At 46.6% G+C, this 17681-nt stretch overlaps 1 protein-coding gene across 2 annotated transcripts in view; it reads left to right on the top strand.

Moving 5' to 3' along the window:
* NFX1 (nuclear transcription factor, X-box binding 1) overlaps nucleotides 1–17681 on the top strand; it is a 74692-nt gene that overhangs the window by 10446 nt on the left and 46565 nt on the right. For both annotated transcript variants that reach the window (XM_015410482.1, XM_015410481.1), the window contains exons 5-11: nucleotides 3592–3697; nucleotides 7919–7990; nucleotides 8876–9015; nucleotides 10105–10186; nucleotides 10260–10477; nucleotides 11036–11133; nucleotides 16392–16422. In XM_015410482.1, coding sequence (XP_015265968.1) covers nucleotides 3592–3697; nucleotides 7919–7990; nucleotides 8876–9015; nucleotides 10105–10186; nucleotides 10260–10477; nucleotides 11036–11133; nucleotides 16392–16422 — 747 coding nt within the window. The remainder of the gene's footprint in view (nucleotides 1–3591; nucleotides 3698–7918; nucleotides 7991–8875; nucleotides 9016–10104; nucleotides 10187–10259; nucleotides 10478–11035; nucleotides 11134–16391; nucleotides 16423–17681) is intronic.

The raw sequence follows: 17681 nt of genomic DNA, 5'->3' as shown, positions 1-17681 counted from the left end.
TGAAGACTTAACATGGGTGTCACCGATGCAACGAACATGAAATTGCGCAAACTTCAGAGGACGGCGGAAGACAGAAGGGCCTGGCATGATCTGGTCCAAGGGGTCGCGGACAGTTGGACTCGACTCCGCGACCGAAGAACAACAACAACAACAACATGGGTTTGAACCTTGTATCATTTTATCAGATGTTCCCTAGCTACATAAATAGCATTTTTCCTGTGTGGCATTATGAACTTTTAACATTTTATTTATTGTTCGTTTGTTTGTTTGATTTATATCCTACCCTCCCTTCCATATTATATTACAAAGCCAGTCTTTCCTAGCCACAGTCTTTTGCATTTGTCAACTGTGAATCTCATCTACTGTATGTATCCTGTCATTTTGTTACTTTTTGCCTTTTCGTTTTATGTTGTGCGCAAATGTTCCCTTCACCCCACTGCATTGGCAAAACCCCCGTGCAAGTAGTTAGAACACCACTGGAGCCACGGAGAATGCTTTCCGATAACCTTTTATATAGGTTTATATGTGTGTTCCTGTCATCTTTCTATCTGTGTGTATGTATAATGTTTAACTCAACTGAAAAACTGAAACGGACAAAGTGTCACATCCTTTCTCTTCCATTTGTGTGTGTGTGCCTAACATCACTGTGTTTGGTAGTATTAAAAAATCTTCCTTCCCTGCCTTCCCCCCCCCCTCTTCACGACATGGGCCTGGGCCACGTGGTATGAATCCTGCCATTTTGTCTACTGCTCTACAATTTTCTGTCACTATGGAAACATTCAGCCCCATCTTTTTAAACTCAGCTTGAATGACATATGTTTAGAGTTATAATGAGATACTATGTTAAATAGCAGTTATAGATGCAGCTAAATATCTGTAGTTCAGAGCTGTTGGATTAGAATATGGTTCCCGTCCAGGGCTTAAAGCCAATAGGCTCTTTGACCAGAAAAAGACAGTAATAGAACAAAAAAAGTTATTGCTGTTCAATATTAATTAAAAACAAAAAATGTTTAATTGCAGCAGCTATATATTTACATACATCTAATGTTATATCAAAATCAAGGTTCGCTAACAGAGTAATTAAATTATAGTTAGAAGAACAAACAGGCTTCTTAGATGAGGATCGAGAATTTTTTTTCTCAGATCCACATAAGTTACACAGAAAATGAAGAAATGCTCAGTAGTTTCTACCGAAGACCTATCACAGCTAAAAGCTCCAGATCCCATTTCTTGCCCCGTGAATCGTCCATGTAAGACAGTGAGTGAAAGTGAATTCATTCTTACAAGAAAGGTAATCTCCAGTAGCATGGTACCATAATACTATGGAAATAATATGGTAACTGGTATTGATTAAAATATGAGTATCCAAAGTACATGGGTGAATATATGCACCACTTCCCTTCTGGAAGACTGCGCCCTTCTTCTGCTGCCAGATGGCTACTAACCACAGTATAAGAACCAGTTTTTCCGAAGGCCAGAAGAGAGGCATAATCCAAATCAAGTGAGCTCAGCTGAGGAGGCAAACCCATCCAGGTTTAAAAGAATCTAATACTAACAGCGAAACTAGTGATTTCTTACTCTCTAGATTAATTGCAAGCCAAAATTTAATAACTGTTGATCAGGCTATAGGAGAAATTGTCTTCTGCCCAGTTTCTATTAACAGGGATGACGAGGCAATACAACTTGGACATAAACATAAGAGAAGCCAATGTTGGATCAGGCCAATGGCCCATCCAGTCCAACACTCTGTCACACAGTGGCTAAAAATGCCAGGTGCCATCAGGAGGTCCAGCAGTGGGGCCAGGACACTAGGAGCCCTCCCACTGTTCACCCCCCCCCCCAAGCACCAAGAATACAGTGCATCACTTGCACCAGACTGAGAGTTCCTATCTATACCTTGTGGCTAATAGCCACGGATGGACCTCTGTTCCATATGTTTAACTAATTCCCTCTTGAAGCCGTACTCCCGTGGTAGTGAATTCCATGCGTTAATCACTCTTTGGGTGAAGAAGTACTTCCTTTTATCTGTTCTAACCCCACTGCTCAGCAATTTCATCGAGTGCCCACGAGTTCTTGTATTGTGAGTAAGGGAGAAAAGGACTTCTTTCTCTACCTGCTCTACCCCATGCACCAGTTTGGTGCCGTGGTTAAGTGACAGACTCTAATCTGGGAGAACTGGGTTTTATTCCCCACTCCTCCACTTGTACCTGCTGATGTGACCTTGGGTCAGTCACAAGCTCTGGCATAGCTGTCCTTGAAAAAGAGCAGTCTGTGTCAGAGTTCTCTCAGCCCCACCCACCTCACAGGGTGTCTGTTGGGAAAGGAGTTTGTAAACCGCTCTGAGACTCCGTATAAATCCAATCTCTTCTCTTCTTCTTCTTCTTCTTAAAAACCTCGATCATGTCACCCCTCAGCCGTCATTTCTCCAAGCTAAAGAGCCCCAAGCGCTTTAACCTTTCTTCATAGGGAAAGTGTTCCAACCCTTTTAGCATTCTAGTTGCATGGTAAGATCGATCTAAGAAGATTTGTCTGGATTATATCTGGGCACGTACCCAGGCTACCAATCCACACCAGAATAGCATACAAAAACAGTGAGGTTGTTTTTGCCCAAAAAACATCCAAAGCTGCAAGAGCAAATTGAATACCTGTGGTGAAAAAAATTTCCTCAAAATTGCCACTGTATTGTTGGGTTTAATAGATATCGCTTTAGTGTGCAAAGCCGAAGAGAGTGAATGCTGGAACGTAACTCCCAGATATTTATAAAATTGGACTTCTTCCGTAATGTGACCTGAGATATTCCAGCGTAATAATTTCAGCCTACCAGATCTAGCAAAAACTAAAACCTTGGATTTTTTGAAATTACCAGTTGTTCATCAGCACAATATTGAATGAAGATCTGAATTGATTGATGCAGTCCCTCTCTGGTTACTGGTACCAGAGCCATGCCGTCTGCATGTAGCATGACCGGAATCAGATGAGGGGTGCAAAGACAGCATATTCAGTCTAGAGGCTAAGTCGTTAATGTAAAGATTAAACAAGGCAGGAGCAAGGACACAGCCTTGTCTTACACCCCTCCTGTCCTCTATGGGAGCAGATAAACAGCCATCTATACCATGACGGTGTATTAAAGATGACTGGATTAGAATTTATGGTGGAGGGAAAAGAGAGGGAAGATGTGGAGCTGCTAACTTGCAAGGACTAGAAACTTGAATTGTATTTACAGGTGAAGGTCTGTGTAGGAGACTGCGTGCAAAGTAACAGAGAAGGACAAAAAAAGAGAAGAAAGGGGTGCTGTGAACGATGGTCTGAGGACCTTAACTAGGCATTTGATATTGATTCATGGTTCTTAGGTAAGTTATTAACAGTGCAATCGTATGCCAAGTTACTCCCGTCTAAGTCCACTAATTTCAGTGGGCTTAGACTGGAGTAAGTGGAATGTACGATTATACTGTTAATCTGTTGCAAAATTATAAAAGAAGACTGGCAATTTTACAGGAGGAAAAACATTTGGAATCTGTGACCATTAACTGTGTTTAATAGTTTTGTGTTTAATTTTCGTATTAAAATGTACATTTTTGCTTCCTTTTGTAGGTCGGGTTAGAAACCCTGAGTGGAACAGAAATGAAATTCCACACAGTTGTGGAGAACTCTGTAGAAAAAGAAGATCAGCTCAAGATTGCCCACATTTATGTAATATGTAAGTTTGCATATAAAAAATTCACGGAGGATTAGACGATGTGCCTGAACTCTTGGAACAGTAAACAGGTTGAATGTTCGGACAGCTGTAACTTTCTGTAGCAGTTGGTCCATTGAGCCCCAGGCAGCAGGAACCGGCACCATGAGGTCCTGGCCAGAGTTCCAGACTAGGATCTGGGAGACGCGGTTCAGACTCCATTCTGCCGTGGAAGCTTGCTGGGTGACCTCTGGCCAGTCAGTTTCTCCCACCTCCCCTGCCTCTTGGGGTTGCTAGGGTAAAATGGAGAAGGGGAGAATAATTGTGTAAGTCACATCGGGTCCCCATTGAGAAGAAAATCAGTTATAAATATCTAAAGGAAATAAGGAAATCTTTGAAAACATTTTATAAAAGAACATAAGCAGTGCTGGTAAAGTTGTAACAGTGGAAATCCTTAGTTTTGTATAATGGAGTAGGAACAGCTGCTGAATCACGTACAGTCCTTTGTTTAGCGTAAATCCTTAGTGGAACTCTCCTGTCCCTCTTTATCACAGGTATGAGTGTTACATGGACATATATAGTAACTAGAGCCAGTTTGGTGTAGTGGTTAAGTGCGCAGACTCTAATCTGGGAGAACCGGGGGTTTGATTCCCCACTCCTCCACTCGCACCTGGCTGGATGACCTTGGGCAAGCCATAACTCTGGCACAGCTGTTCTTGAAAAAGAGCAGTTTCTGTCAAGAGTTATCTCAGCCCCACCTCCCTCACAGGGCGTCTGTTGTGGGGAGGGGAAGGGAAAGGAGTTTGTAAGCCGCTCTGAGACACCTTTGGGTAGTGAAGGGCGGGGTATAAATCCAATCTCCTCCTCCTCCTCCTCTTCTTCTTCTTCTATATGGGTAAGGCTGAAGCAGAACGACAGGAGGAATTTCAGCCCCAGAAAGGAAGGGCTGGGGATTCTTTGTTTTGCATCTGCATCACACCCTTGGATTCCATGGTGGTGTGTGTGTGTGTGTGTGTGTGTGTGTGTGTGTGTGTGTGTGCGCGCACACACACACACCTGCTGTTATATCATGTGCCTTTTAAAGAATCTTAGCTTTCAGTTGGGGAGGGGTCTCTCTGATGTGATGAAGTAAAACACTATGAACACTTGGCCTGAAATGGGAGCATCAGAAAGTTGGGGTTTCGATGCCTTCTACAGCTTTCTGATTTTTTCTTCATTGCCTCTGCTCTGTCTTCTTTCTGCTGCTGCCTCTCTATCCATTTCCAGGCCTTTTCTTTTAGATTTCTGCCACGGCTATTACACTAGAAACATGCATGGTATTTTGAACACCTGAATCTTAGCAAAGAATCAGTTTTGCAAAATACAAACTTGCAAATTTGATTTTTTTTCATAACCAGTTTGTGCAGAATTTTCATTTTATCTGTTTAGCACATGCCCTGTTATTAGATATAATCAGTTCAGACTGCATGTGAATCTGTCACTTATTTAAACTAGCTATGGCTTGTGAGTCATCTGAACTCAGACCGCTCCGTAACAGGAGATACTTTAGCTCCCTTAAATAGCACAGTTAACTACGTGGTTTCAACGATGATTCCACACATCATAAGAGTGCTTCCTGGCTTAATCCTGGCCTGCAGCTTTTCACAGAGGCTTGGCAGGAGCTGTTTAAAATCAAAATTGCTGCTGCATTTCACCCCATCTTTCTAGTGGTCTCCCTGTCCACGCTTGTTGTAAAGTGTTCTGCATTCCCAGGGGAAGCTTAAGGCATGCTACACCTCAGGGGCCTTCTCCTGTGTCGCTCCACTAATCAATCAGACAAGCTCCAGAGGGTGGTGCTTCTACAGTGTGGGGCAGGTGCAGAGCACCCCTACTGTGCTGCCCTCCCATCATCAGGCGGGCACCAAAGTCAGTGCCTCCACAGCCTGTCATGGCCGAGGCAGGCAGCAGTGGTATTGGGGGGGGGGGGACACACAGACACCTTTTCTTGTCACCTGCAGAGCACCTGGGTCGGCCTCCTGATCCCGTGGGAGCAAGGCAGCAGTCTGCCTTAGGGCCAAGATGTGGGACGCACGCAGCCTCCTGCTGCCCACAGAGCCCATCTCTGTCCTCGCCCTGCTAGAGCACAAGGGGGCAAGGGCCAGGAGTAGAACGTGGTATAAGTGTGCCACTTGTGGGATGAAACGAGGGGTGGCAGTTTGTTAGGTTCTTGGAAGTTTGAGAGTGTGTATGTTTGTGTGTGTCTTCCTACGACCCGATGGGAGGAAAGAGCTTGGAAACGGGGCTGGGGGGAGTTTTTACAAAGACACTTTCCGGATAGCAGCTAGTGTTTGTAGGGAAGAATCGAGAAGCTGCGGCCAGGATTGAAGGGTCATCTGTGATACAAATCCTGGTTTCACGTGTCACCTCCCGTTAAAGTGAGCTGTGGTTTTATGGTCGTTCCGGACCAGTGTTCCTTCTAAGCTTCACAGTGTTGTGAGCAGAAATTCTATCTCGTGAGCAAAAAAACTAGTAGCGTTAAAGGGGTGAGCGAGTCTACTTGTGAGCGAGTCTACATTTGACTACCATGTAAATGAGTTTTTTAGAAGATTACTTCCGTAACCTTGTAACGATCTCAGAATAAATTCTTTTAAATATATTTTAAGAATAACACATACAAAACATACAAACATGAAATATAAACTACTAGCTGTACTACAAGTCATATGTATAACTTTACTTATATTTGCTTTTAATGTTTCATTTGACTATCGCACACATTTTTTTCGTACTACCATAACCTTGTAAAAAGCTCAGAATGCATTTTTAGAACACGTTTTAGGAAAGATTTAAACTTGAAACATTACAAGTGGAAACAGAATTAAGTCAAATTCCATTCAAAAGGCCACCAGAATCTGGCTGGGCAGCCTTGCAGACTTTACAGAGAGACAGCGAGCGGAGAGTGGGTGGGGGATGGATTTCCCTAAACGGAGCACCAAGAAAGCCAAGTCCCCTTCCTCCACCCCCCCATGGGCTGAATCCTTTGCCCCTTCCTTCAGCAGCTTACACTCGCTATGTCCCCCCCCTGGCTGGGGGGAGGGGGGGATGGAGGACTAGGTTGCCAGATCCAGGTTGGGAAACTCGGAAGAGGTTTCAGGATGGGGCCGGGGGGGGGGGGCAGACAGGGACCTCAGTGGGGTAGAATGCCCCAGAGCCCACCCTCCAAAGCAGCCCCTTTCTCCAGGGGAACTGATCTCTGTGGTCTGGAGAGGAGGTATTCCGGGGGATCCCCAGGTCCCACCTGGAGGCTGGCGTCCCTACCCCATAATAACCATCCATGCAGTAAGTGCCATGGGTGGTTTTGGCCCTTCCTGCACAGCTTTCAGCAGCTTGTTGGGTTTTTTTGAAAATTCTTCAATCCAACTGAGAAACTGAGGTTTGGAATTGGAACATGGGGAAGACAGGAACCTCATTGGGGAAGAATGCCGGTGTCCACCCTCCAAAGCATCCATTTTCTCCAGGGGAACTAATTTATACGGAGTTCAGCTGGAATAACTTGAAAGGGGGGGATTCCCTGCCCAGGTCCCACCTGGAGGCTGGCATCTCTGCTGGAAGCCTTGGATGGTGGGCTCAGGATGCACACACCCTCCCCCCCCCATTGTGGGTGGGCCCCACCCCCCCCCCCCCATAGGCTCGTCGGGGCCAGGCCGCACGCTCCCCTCCTCCTCCGTCAAGCCTGCTGGAGACCCTTGGATGGTGAGCACAGGCCACGTGTCCCCCCCCCCCCAGGATCGGTGGAGGTCCCTGCCTGCTACCGGGGCCAGGCTGCACACAACCCCCTCCCCTGGCAGTCTCCCCACAGCCCAAGCCTATCAGCTACCCACCCCAGCTGGCTGGTGCTTCGAGGCGATGTTCTCCAGGAGCAGTCAGCAGAGAAGAGGCTTGGAAGAGCTGCATGGGAAACTGCAGCCTGGTAGAAGCAGGCAGGGGGCAGCTCCCGTTTCAGGCCAACAGGCAGGCACACGCGAACCACCTCCAGTGCCTGGTGGGAGGGCAGGGCATCCCAGAGGAGGAGGGGAGCTGTGGGTCCTCTGGGAGGAATCCGGTCTGGATGGGCATTGAAAGTCAAATCTTTGTTTCAGTTCAGAAATACTCGTATTGTAGTCACTCTGTCGTGTTAATGTTAGCATTTGATGAGAATTTCTTGGTTATGATGATTGCTGATAGGTTTTGTGAATAAGATTGAACTGAAGTGCTTTTATTTTTAAGCCTCTGTCATCCAGGACCTTGCCCATCATGTCCTGCTTTTATGACCAAAAAATGTGAATGCCAACGCACAAGGTAAGATCTTGGAGCGCTGGCGGTCGGGGGGGGGGGGGGGGAGGTTAAGAACTTTTTTATTGTCCACAAGATAGTTATTTGGAGGTGTGACTGTTGTTATGTCTCTGAAGAACCAAAGATACTTGGTTGCAATGCTCCCTCTAAGCTGTGGAGTCTTGTGAGCAAAAATTCTACTTTGTGAGCTCCTGGCATTGAAGTTGTGAGTGAGCGATTTGGCTGCTGCATAAATCAGTTTGCTCTGGAGCCCCATCCTGCCTGAGCGAAGACAAAAATGTGTGAGCCGGAGGCTAAAGCACTGTGAGCTCACTCAGCTGAGAGGGAACACTGCTCAGTTGTTTCCAAACGTTGTCCTCTGTGAATGGAGGGTCAAGCATGAGAGGAGGGAAGCGGCGCCTGCAGATGTGTCTCCCTCCCAGGGTGATCGGAATCTCAGGGATTCAGAGGACTGGAGTGCAGGAAAAACAGGGACAGTCTCTGTGAGCAGAACCCCACTTCTGGGGCCTGGCTCCTCTCCGTCTAAAGCGATGCCTCCTTAAATCCCTGGTAGTCGCTCTGCTGTTCACGGAGAGCCGGAGAGCCACATTTGCTTCCGTCTTTGGATTGGAGGAGGCTTCTGCCCCATTGATGCCTGCTGCTCATCTGTTCCAGCAGCAGCAGCAGCCGCTGCTCTAAGGTGGGAGCCCCCTGCTGGCTACAGGCCTCTCTAGGCAGTGGTGTTCCCCATTTGAATAAATTCATGCTTAATATTAATAGCTCTTTTTGCTAAATATATTCAGTGATGTTAAAAAGGGATGTAGGTGACCGCTTGAAGTATAAATGTCAGATTCTGATCTGGTCAGCAGCACACGACTAGATTATGATGACTGATTCAGTTTTCTTCTGCAGCCATTCGGTTCGATGTGGGCATTCTACAGCAATTCAGTGTACCAATATATGTGGAAATATTTTGAATTGTGGGAAACATAACTGTACCCAGATATGCCATTCAGGAAAATGCCAGCCTTGCAAATTGACTATAAAGCAAGGTGGGTAAAAGGTTATTAAAGCATACCCAGTTTTCAGAATTTTTGCAGGAAGTTAATAAAACAACGTTAAACTTTGGAAGAGTTTATTGTTTAAGAATAAAGTTTGTCAGAATTAGTTGTAGATTTTCTGGGCTGTATGGCTGTGGTCTTGGCGTTGTGGTACCTGACATTTCGCCAGTAGCTGTGACTGTCATCCTCAGAGGTAAAACACAGAAAGATGGAGCACTCTCTGTGTCAAGGTGAGAAGAAGGAAAATGGTAGGCAGGTAATTTATATCTACTCAGCCCTACCCCACCTTCCTGACCAGATATAAATTACCTGCCTACCATTTTCCTTCTTCTCACATTGACACAGAGAGTACTCCATCTTTCTGCGTTATACCTCTGAGAATGCCAGTCACAGCTACTGGCGAAATGTCAGATCCTACAATGCCAAGACCACGGCCAGACAGCCCAGAAAATCGACAACAACGAATGAACTCCGGCCGTGAAAGCCTTTGACAACATATTTCTCAGAATTGTCTGTTTTAGCAACCCAAGTAGCCCAGACTAGCTCAGGCCTGAAAGCTAAGCAGGGCTGGCCCTGGTTATTACTTGGGACAGGAGACCACCAAGAAGGAGCAGGCCTGCTGTGCCAAAGAAGTCAGTGGCAGGCCACATCTGCTCATTTCTTGAAAACCCCTTGAGTTGTCACCGTAGGTCAGCTGCGATGGGGCGGTACTTACTATTGTGGTTCAACTGGGGCTTGGAAGGAGCTATGGAACCATTGCAGGCAGGGATTTGAGGGCTGGAGTGGCCTTTTCCCACACTGCTTTTAGTTGATGAGGATGGGAAAACGGAATATAGCCGCTTCAGGGCTGGATGTGTTAATCCTGTATTGAACCTGGGCTACTCTTCTGTAGCCAACATTATTTTAGTATTTACTTCACCACCCAGGCTTCCTAATCATCCTGTAGAGGATGCTGGTCCCTTCTGAATGATGCTCAGAAGACAAGAGCTGAAGAGTCTTAGAAAACTGTATCTTTCCTAGAATCTTGTTTTACAACCTTGCTTGTCTTCTCCCTCCCCACCAATGCTGTTTTCCATGCAGTCTGCTACTGTCAGAGCACCTCTCAAGAAGTCTTATGTGGAGCAAGCGAGGAACGATTCTCCTGTCTCCGAACCTGTGGCAAGTAAGGGCTGGATACCTCAGTGAGTCTACTCCTAGGCAGAGTACAGCCTCGACAATTTTGTTTTTAATTTCAGAAAACTCTCTTGTGGAATGCACAACTGTGCACAAGTGTGCCACCCCCAGTCTTGCCAGCCTTGCCCACGGCTTCCGGAACTTGTGCACTGCTGCCCTTGTGGGCAAACTCCTCTTAGCAAACTGTTAGACCTGGGGTGTATGGAACGTAAACTCTGCACGGATCCCATCCCATCTTGTGGAGGAACATGTAGCAAGCCTCTGCCTTGCAGTCGCTACGGTAATAGGAATGTTTCATACTCAAAACACATATTTGAAATGCCTTTGTTAATTTTTTTTTTAAAGCACGCTGTGTTTTCTATAACAATGCATGCACTCTTATGAGAACAAGCTAGATTGAATGTATGCAGATGATGTCTCCCTTTACTAGATTTTGTCCCTCTGAGCCATTTCTCTCCACACACACATGGCTGAAAGATGCATAGTTAGAAGGGACATGGGGTTAGTTCCCCGAGCGGGTGGTTGAGTGCTGTCCTGTTGCCCGAAGAGCCCGTGTGAACGGGGGTCAGAATCCCGTCTTGGCACTGAAATTCATGGGCTGACCTGGAGATGGCCACGGAAACGTCTTCGGACAGCGTTGGCTCTTCGGCTTGGAAATGAAGATGAGCACCGCCCCTAGAGTTGGATTTGACTAGCTTTCAAGCAAGGGAAACCTTTACCTTTACCTTTAGATGCTGTACAGCTAGTTTTATATATTTATCTCTGAAATCTGAAATGGTACAGCTGCAGGTTTTAAAAACTCTGTTAAAAATGCATGCCTTTTTATAATTATGTCCAGATGCTGTTCATACATGTGAAAACCTCTGCCATGAAGGAGAATGTGGGTTATGTTCTCGCACATCAAAGATTTACTGCAGGTGTGCCTTAAAAACAAAGGTAATGGAAATGAAAGGAACAAAATGCACTGTAACAAGACCCTCTTCTCGTCTTAAAAGTTTTAATATATCAAGAAATTGACTAGGAATCATTGTACTATAGTAATGATTTTTTTCCAGCTCACACACACTGTTGTGCCATTTATCTGTATCTGCATCATAGTTGAAAGCAAAAAGCATGGAGAGAGTCCTGTAGCTTATTGAGGTCTTGACAAATTGTTTCATAACTCTGCTTTCTGTCTGTGTTGCCATCTTTTAAGCTCACTTTACAAAACTGCCTGTCTCTGTGCTTGCGTATGCTCACCGCCTGCCCCACACAGTCATGCCTGGGCACTGCATTCATTGTCTCAGGTCTTTGTGGCAAAAGGGGATAGGACCTTTCCAGTGTTTTTCCTCCCAGCTCTGAAGTGCCCTCCCCCAAGACCAGTGGTCCCTTCAGATTTTATTTGTTTGGCACCAGGCCAAGACTTGGGTTTCCGTTGACTTTAAATAGATTCGTTTATACGAGGGATATGTGCCAGGAGCAACATTTGGATTTAGAATTCAAGCAACTTGCAGTTCCCTTTAAATAAGAAATGTCTGTTTCACAAATCACTTCCTGAGACTTTTTCCCTTCCTCCTCCCTTTGCTTGGCCAGGGCCAGCACCCTTTTGCTGCGCAGATGTGTGGCCGGTGCACGGTGGAGCCCAGGAATCAGGCAAGGGCTGTGACCTGGCCTCCAGAGCCCCGCGTGGCAGCGTCATCCGGGCAGCACTGTGCATGGCTGCCAAGGACTACCAGAGGCACAGCTGGAAGTAGGCAGATGCCCCGGGCAGCCTGGGTCGGTGGCCTGGAGCCACAGAGAGCTGGTGGTGTAGCAGCATCAAGCACAGGGCAGCTGAGTGTGCAGGCCTGGAGCAGCATTGGGAAGAAGGGGAGGCTCAGAGAGCCAGTGTGGTGTCGTGGTTAAGAGTGACGGACTCTAATCCGGAGAACCAGGTTTGACGCCCCTCTCCTCCTCCTCCTCCACATGCAGCCAGCTGGGTGACCTTGGGTCAGTCACAGCTCTCTTAGAGCTCTCTCAGCCCACCTACCTCACAGGGTGTCTGTCGTGGGGAGAGGAAGAGAAGGCGATTGTAAGCCGCACCGAGACTCCTTCAGGTAGTGAAGGGCGGGGTATAAAACCCCCAGCTCCTCCTCCTCCTCCTCCTCTTTCTCCTTCTCCCTCCCCCCCCAAGGCCTCCTTAGGGCAGCCCAGCAGTGGGCAGTCAGACAAAGAAGGTCCCTTTCCCACGGTGGCTGGTGGACAGTACGCCTCTGTCCCTTTGGCCGGACTTCCCCAAGTGCTTTCTCGGCCCAGGAGCCCAGTGGCGGGTCTTGTTCGGGTTGCAGCAGCAGCGGATGTGCTTCTGCAGCTCTACCCGTGCACAGCCTCCTCCTCGACCACTGTGCTGAGTGCTGCCGGCAGCCAGGCACACAGTGGCCTCAGAACGAGGACACGGGCAGGGCAAAGGGGAATCTCTCTTGGGCACAACGGAAAACACAAAAAATCTGTACCTTTCATCTAACAAATCTGATAAACCTAAAAGGGACCTAACTACATATGAAGAAGAAGAAGAAGAGATTGGATGTATACCCCGCCCTTCACTTGGAGTCTCAGAGCGGCTTACACACTCCTTTCCCTTCCCCTCCCCACAACAGACAGACACCCTCCTGTGAGGTGAGGGGGGGCTGAGAGAGCTCTTTCCAGAGCTGTCCTTGAGAGAACAGCTCTGACAGAACTATTAATCCCACTACTTAAATTTACAGCTAAAAGTAGTCAGATTGAGATCAACTTTTTGGACACGATTATTTCTATTAGTGGGTCTAGGCAATTGGCAGTGAGGTCTTATGTTAAACCCACTGATAAAAACTCTTATCTTCACTTTGAATCATATAATGCGCAACATCTAAAACACAATTTGCCTCTTATAGGCAGTTATCTATACATTAAATGAAATTGTATGTCTGATGTAGATTACAATCAGGAAAAGAAAAAAACTAAATAGACACTTCTTACAGCGGGGTTCTCCCGCACACGTAGTAGCTAACAAGTAGTCGCTAGAGCAGACCAAAGGACAAGGCTTATTAATATCCACTGACAAAAAGGCTAGGTCTGATTGGATATTTTGTGCTCTGGACTATACTCCTCATGCTGAATACATTAAAGAAATAATCACGAGGCATTGGCATGGGGTTAGAGAAATACCAGGGTGTACAGAGAAACCACTAATAGGATTTAGAAGAACCAGGAGTATCAGAGATACTTTAATTAGAACAGACTTTTTGCCACAAACTAGAACATTGGTTGCCACGGCAGGACACCACCGTTGTGGACGGTGTTCAGTATGTGCTCAGGCTGTCGTTACGGATCAGATAGAATTTCCAGAACTGAATCTCTCTGTGAGACTAAAGCAGTTCACCAACTGCGCCACTGAAAGGGTGATTTACCTGCTTCGCTGCTGTTGCCCTAATCCTAAGTATTATGTCAGCATGTCTACATGTGTGGTCCGTGTACACGGATTATTGAGCATAAATCCCGCATATGGCAGCATCATCTTGAGTCTCCCCTCGCTCCCCATTTCTTGCAAATGGGGCATATGACTGTAATGATTTTTCCTTTCTCATGTTGGAAACATTTAATACTTATCATTATAATAGAGTGGATACTAAAAAAGCCCTGGCAAGGCATGAGGCGTATCAGAACTATGGCTTACCCAAGGTCATCCAGCAGCTGCAAGTGGATGCGTGGGGGATCAAACCCAGTTCTCCCAGATTGGAGTCCACGCACTTCACCACGACACCAAACACTACTGTACAAACCCATTCGTTTGTGATCTGCTAATTTTAAATCTTATTTTTAATTACCCCGGCTTAGTGTATATATTTACTAAATAAAGTGGGAGCTCTGTGTTGGATGAAGGGCTTTGAGAGGGACATGGAGAGGACTGTTTTAGCGAACAGACCGTGACGCAGACCCAAAGAGCAGGTGGGCTAGAAAGCTGCAATGTGTTTTCTGTGTCTGCTCTAGGATTCCTAAGTGCAGCTGGACAGAAATCTTAAGCTTTTTTTCTCACCCAAGTCCTTCCCTCCTAGCGAGTCCAGGGCAGTGCCATGCAGGGAACCTTTGGCTCCTTGCCCCCCGCCACTCTTGGTGTGCCCGGCTGCCTGAGGGATAGGTTCCACTTCCATTTTTCAGGCAGCCGGGTCTGCTTTCCGTAGGAGCAGAGGATTCCAGATACTCGGAGTTCTATGTCATTTAGTGCATTCCAGTTTTATCTGTGTCGCTGTTGTATTTCTGAAGTGTGTCGCTTTTATATGTGTCTGTGTGCCCCTTTCTAGTTTTCCTGCTTGGGTCTCAGACATGTGCGGTAGAGGGGGTAGCATACAAATAAATTATATGTGTATGTATCATTTTCATGACAGTGCCATATATTTTGGAAAGTGTCGTTTACACTGTTTGACCCCAGATCATTTTGCCGTTTTCTTCTTTCTGACTCTCATAAGTGTGATGAAGTAAGAAATCCATACCTCACTAATTTTGGTCACCTTGTGAGTTGGTCTTAATGAAAAGCTGGATTTGTAATTATTAGTATGTAACCATTCTAAAATGGTTACCGTTTAAAGTGTGAGTCCTCAAATATTAGTTTTCCTGTATTTTCATTTCTTGAGGAGTCTGACATGACAAAGGGGTCTCAAGGATCCGTGGGTTGGTGCTTGTGATTTGCTTGCTGAATGTGAAAGGCTTTGTTCTCTGGCATCACCCAGCAGGCAAGCCACTCTACCCTCAGCCACCAAACCATACCCCACTCCCACCTTTCCAGCTGCCCCCTCGATTATCCTGCCATTGCTGAGCTTCTGACAGCACCAGATGTCACCCTCCCCAGGGCCCCCTCCTCCTGAACAGGCCTCAGTCTGCCAGGGGCCAGTGGTGCTGAAGGGGGCTGCTGGGCAGCTGGCCTGCTTGCCTCCCCACTGCGTAAGATGGTGCCTTGGCTCAGGGGAGAAAGAGCAAAAGGTCCTGTCGGGCTTGGAGGGGGTCGTTATAGAATCATAGAATGTCAGAGTTGGAGCTGGTACCTTGCAGGTCATCTAGTCCAACCCCCTGCACTTTGTAGGAGCAGAGCCGAAAGATAGCCCTACAACATACCCAAAAGGTGGTCGTCCAGCCTCCGATTGAAAACGTCCAGCGAAGGAGCATCCACCACCTCCCGAGGCAGACTGTTCCACTGCTCAACCACTCTTGCTGTTAGGAAGTTTCTCCTGATATTTAGCCGGTAACGACTCCCTTGTAATTTCCACCCATTAGATCTAGTCTTGCAATCCGAAGCAAGAGAGAATAGATCTGCTCCATCTTCTACATGGCAGCCCTTCAAATACTTGAAGACTGCAATCATGTCCCCTCTAAGCCTTCTCTTTCCCAGGCTAAAAAGACCCAGCTCTGTCAGCCTTTCCTCGTAAGACTTGGATTCCAACCCTCTCACCATCCTGGTTGCCCTCTTCTGGACACGCTCCAGCTTGTCAACATCCTTCCTAAAATGTGGCACCCAAAACTGGCCACAGGACTCCAGGTGGCGCCTGACCATAGCAGAATAGAGCGGAACTACCACCTCCCATGATCTGGACACAATGCTTCTGTTAATGCATCCTAAGATTGCATTCGCTTTCTTCGCAGCCACATCGCACTGCAGGCTCATGTTTAGCTTGTGATCAACCAGAACACCTAGATCCCTTTCACACGTGCTGCTGTCAAGCCGAGTCCCTCCCATTCTATCTCTGTGCCTTTGATTTTTTTGTACCTAAGTGTAGGACTTTGCACTTATCTCTACGGAATGCGATGGCATTCCCAGTGGGGTAGGGTTTGATGACTACGGATTCTTCTGGGTAGCGGCTAGGGCAGACTAATAAGCTTGATTATCCAGCATGTTTGACTGACTGGCGAACCTTGTTCCCCATGAGTGCTGGATAATGAAGCTTTCACCTTGCTCTGCTGGATTGCTCTCCCTGTCGGTTGTTGAAAGCTGTCAGTTTCTGTGTGCTTCTAGAATCATTGCTGGCAACTTTTAAGACAAACATTGCCCCAACACGTAAGATCTTGGCCCAGTAATGTGATGACGTGCAGAAGAGTTTTGTGGTGATTAAACTATAAGTAAAAGTTAGGTTTCGTACAATATTTTATTCTTCTTGAATGTTTCTGATATTGTGCATAATTTAGCTGTGATGCAATTTTCTTTTCTTTAGGAAGTTCCCTGTGCCAGTCTCAAAACCCAAGGTAAATAGTTGTATGCTGCTTGTTATGTATTAGCACACTTTTAAGGACGAGAGAAGCATGTACAGTATCTGGACGTTGGTTACATTTCCCAGGCTCACTTCTGTACAGTCAGCTGAGACTTCCATTAATGGCTATTAGTAGGGATTGAGCCTTTATTCACATATTTCTGTTTGGTCACAAGGAACCTGTATGTATCCAGTATGTATCCAGACTCGTTAGTCCACAGATTGAATGGCTAAAATAAGCCTCCCAGAGAAAGCAGCAGTTGAAATGCACTGCAGAGGTGCCCCCCCCCCTCCCCAGAGGTCTTTGGGAGGTGCTGCAAGGCCTGCTTGTTTGTCAGGGCTTTTGAGGGGGGGGGTTAAACAAGAGTGGTCTGATAAGGTGGGGGGGGAGATTTGGGGTTTGCTATCTTATTTTGGTTTTATGTGAAAATGTTTTAAACTACTATTGTAAGACACCTTGAACCCTGAGGGAAGGCAGGCTATAAATGTTTTAATGAACATTTGTGAAGATTACCTCTCTCCCATTCGTTTCTCCTTGAATGTTTAGAAACTGAGAACTCTTGCATATATAGGGAGCACAGATATTTGTCAAAAATTTCCACAAATGATCTCTAATCAGGTTGTCTGTCAGTTATGCCATTTCTTTTGAGAATGTTACCATTTGACTTCTAGCCTTAGACCTAAATGGAATAAGAAGCTAAATAAGTAGTGGTTTCACATTTTCATATTAGTGGTTGTTAAATAAGTAAACAGTTTTCTCTAAAAACACAGAAATGTCATATTCTCCGGTGGTCCAGGAGTGGGGGCAGTCCTTGACTCCTTACTCCTGGGAAAGCACCTCCTCTTCTGTAAACAGGGCCAGCCAAACTTGATCCCAGGGAGGAGGGGCTTATCCTCTGAGCCTCAGTCTTACCGGCTCTGCTTTCGGAGCAGGACGTCCTGGCTGTGCTATGCGAGCACGAAGATCCTGAATGACTTCAAAAGCAACAACAACAAGCGAAGAGGCCTTAGTGGAAGGTAATTCCTTTCCTGGCCACTGCGTCTGTGAGAGACGCTTCATTGTGAATCTGATGCCGGCTACACTGAATCCAGGTGGCCGCAACATCGAGGAATCCTCTCTGGGCCCCGCTGGGAGTGCGGTTGTGACTGGCTTCCCCCCTCCCGACCCCCTGTCTGACCACGGCTTAAAGCAGCAGTCTGGGGGTGAGACGACGATCAAAAAGGCTGGGAGAGCGGTGCCCTAGAGAGACGGCC

The sequence above is a fragment of the Gekko japonicus genome, unplaced genomic scaffold (genome assembly GCF_001447785.1).
Source record: "Gekko japonicus isolate JY-2015 unplaced genomic scaffold, Gekko_japonicus_V1.1 scaffold2277, whole genome shotgun sequence".
NCBI lineage: Eukaryota > Metazoa > Chordata > Lepidosauria > Squamata > Gekkonidae > Gekko > Gekko japonicus.
This window is presented reverse-complemented; position numbering and strand designations above follow the sequence as displayed.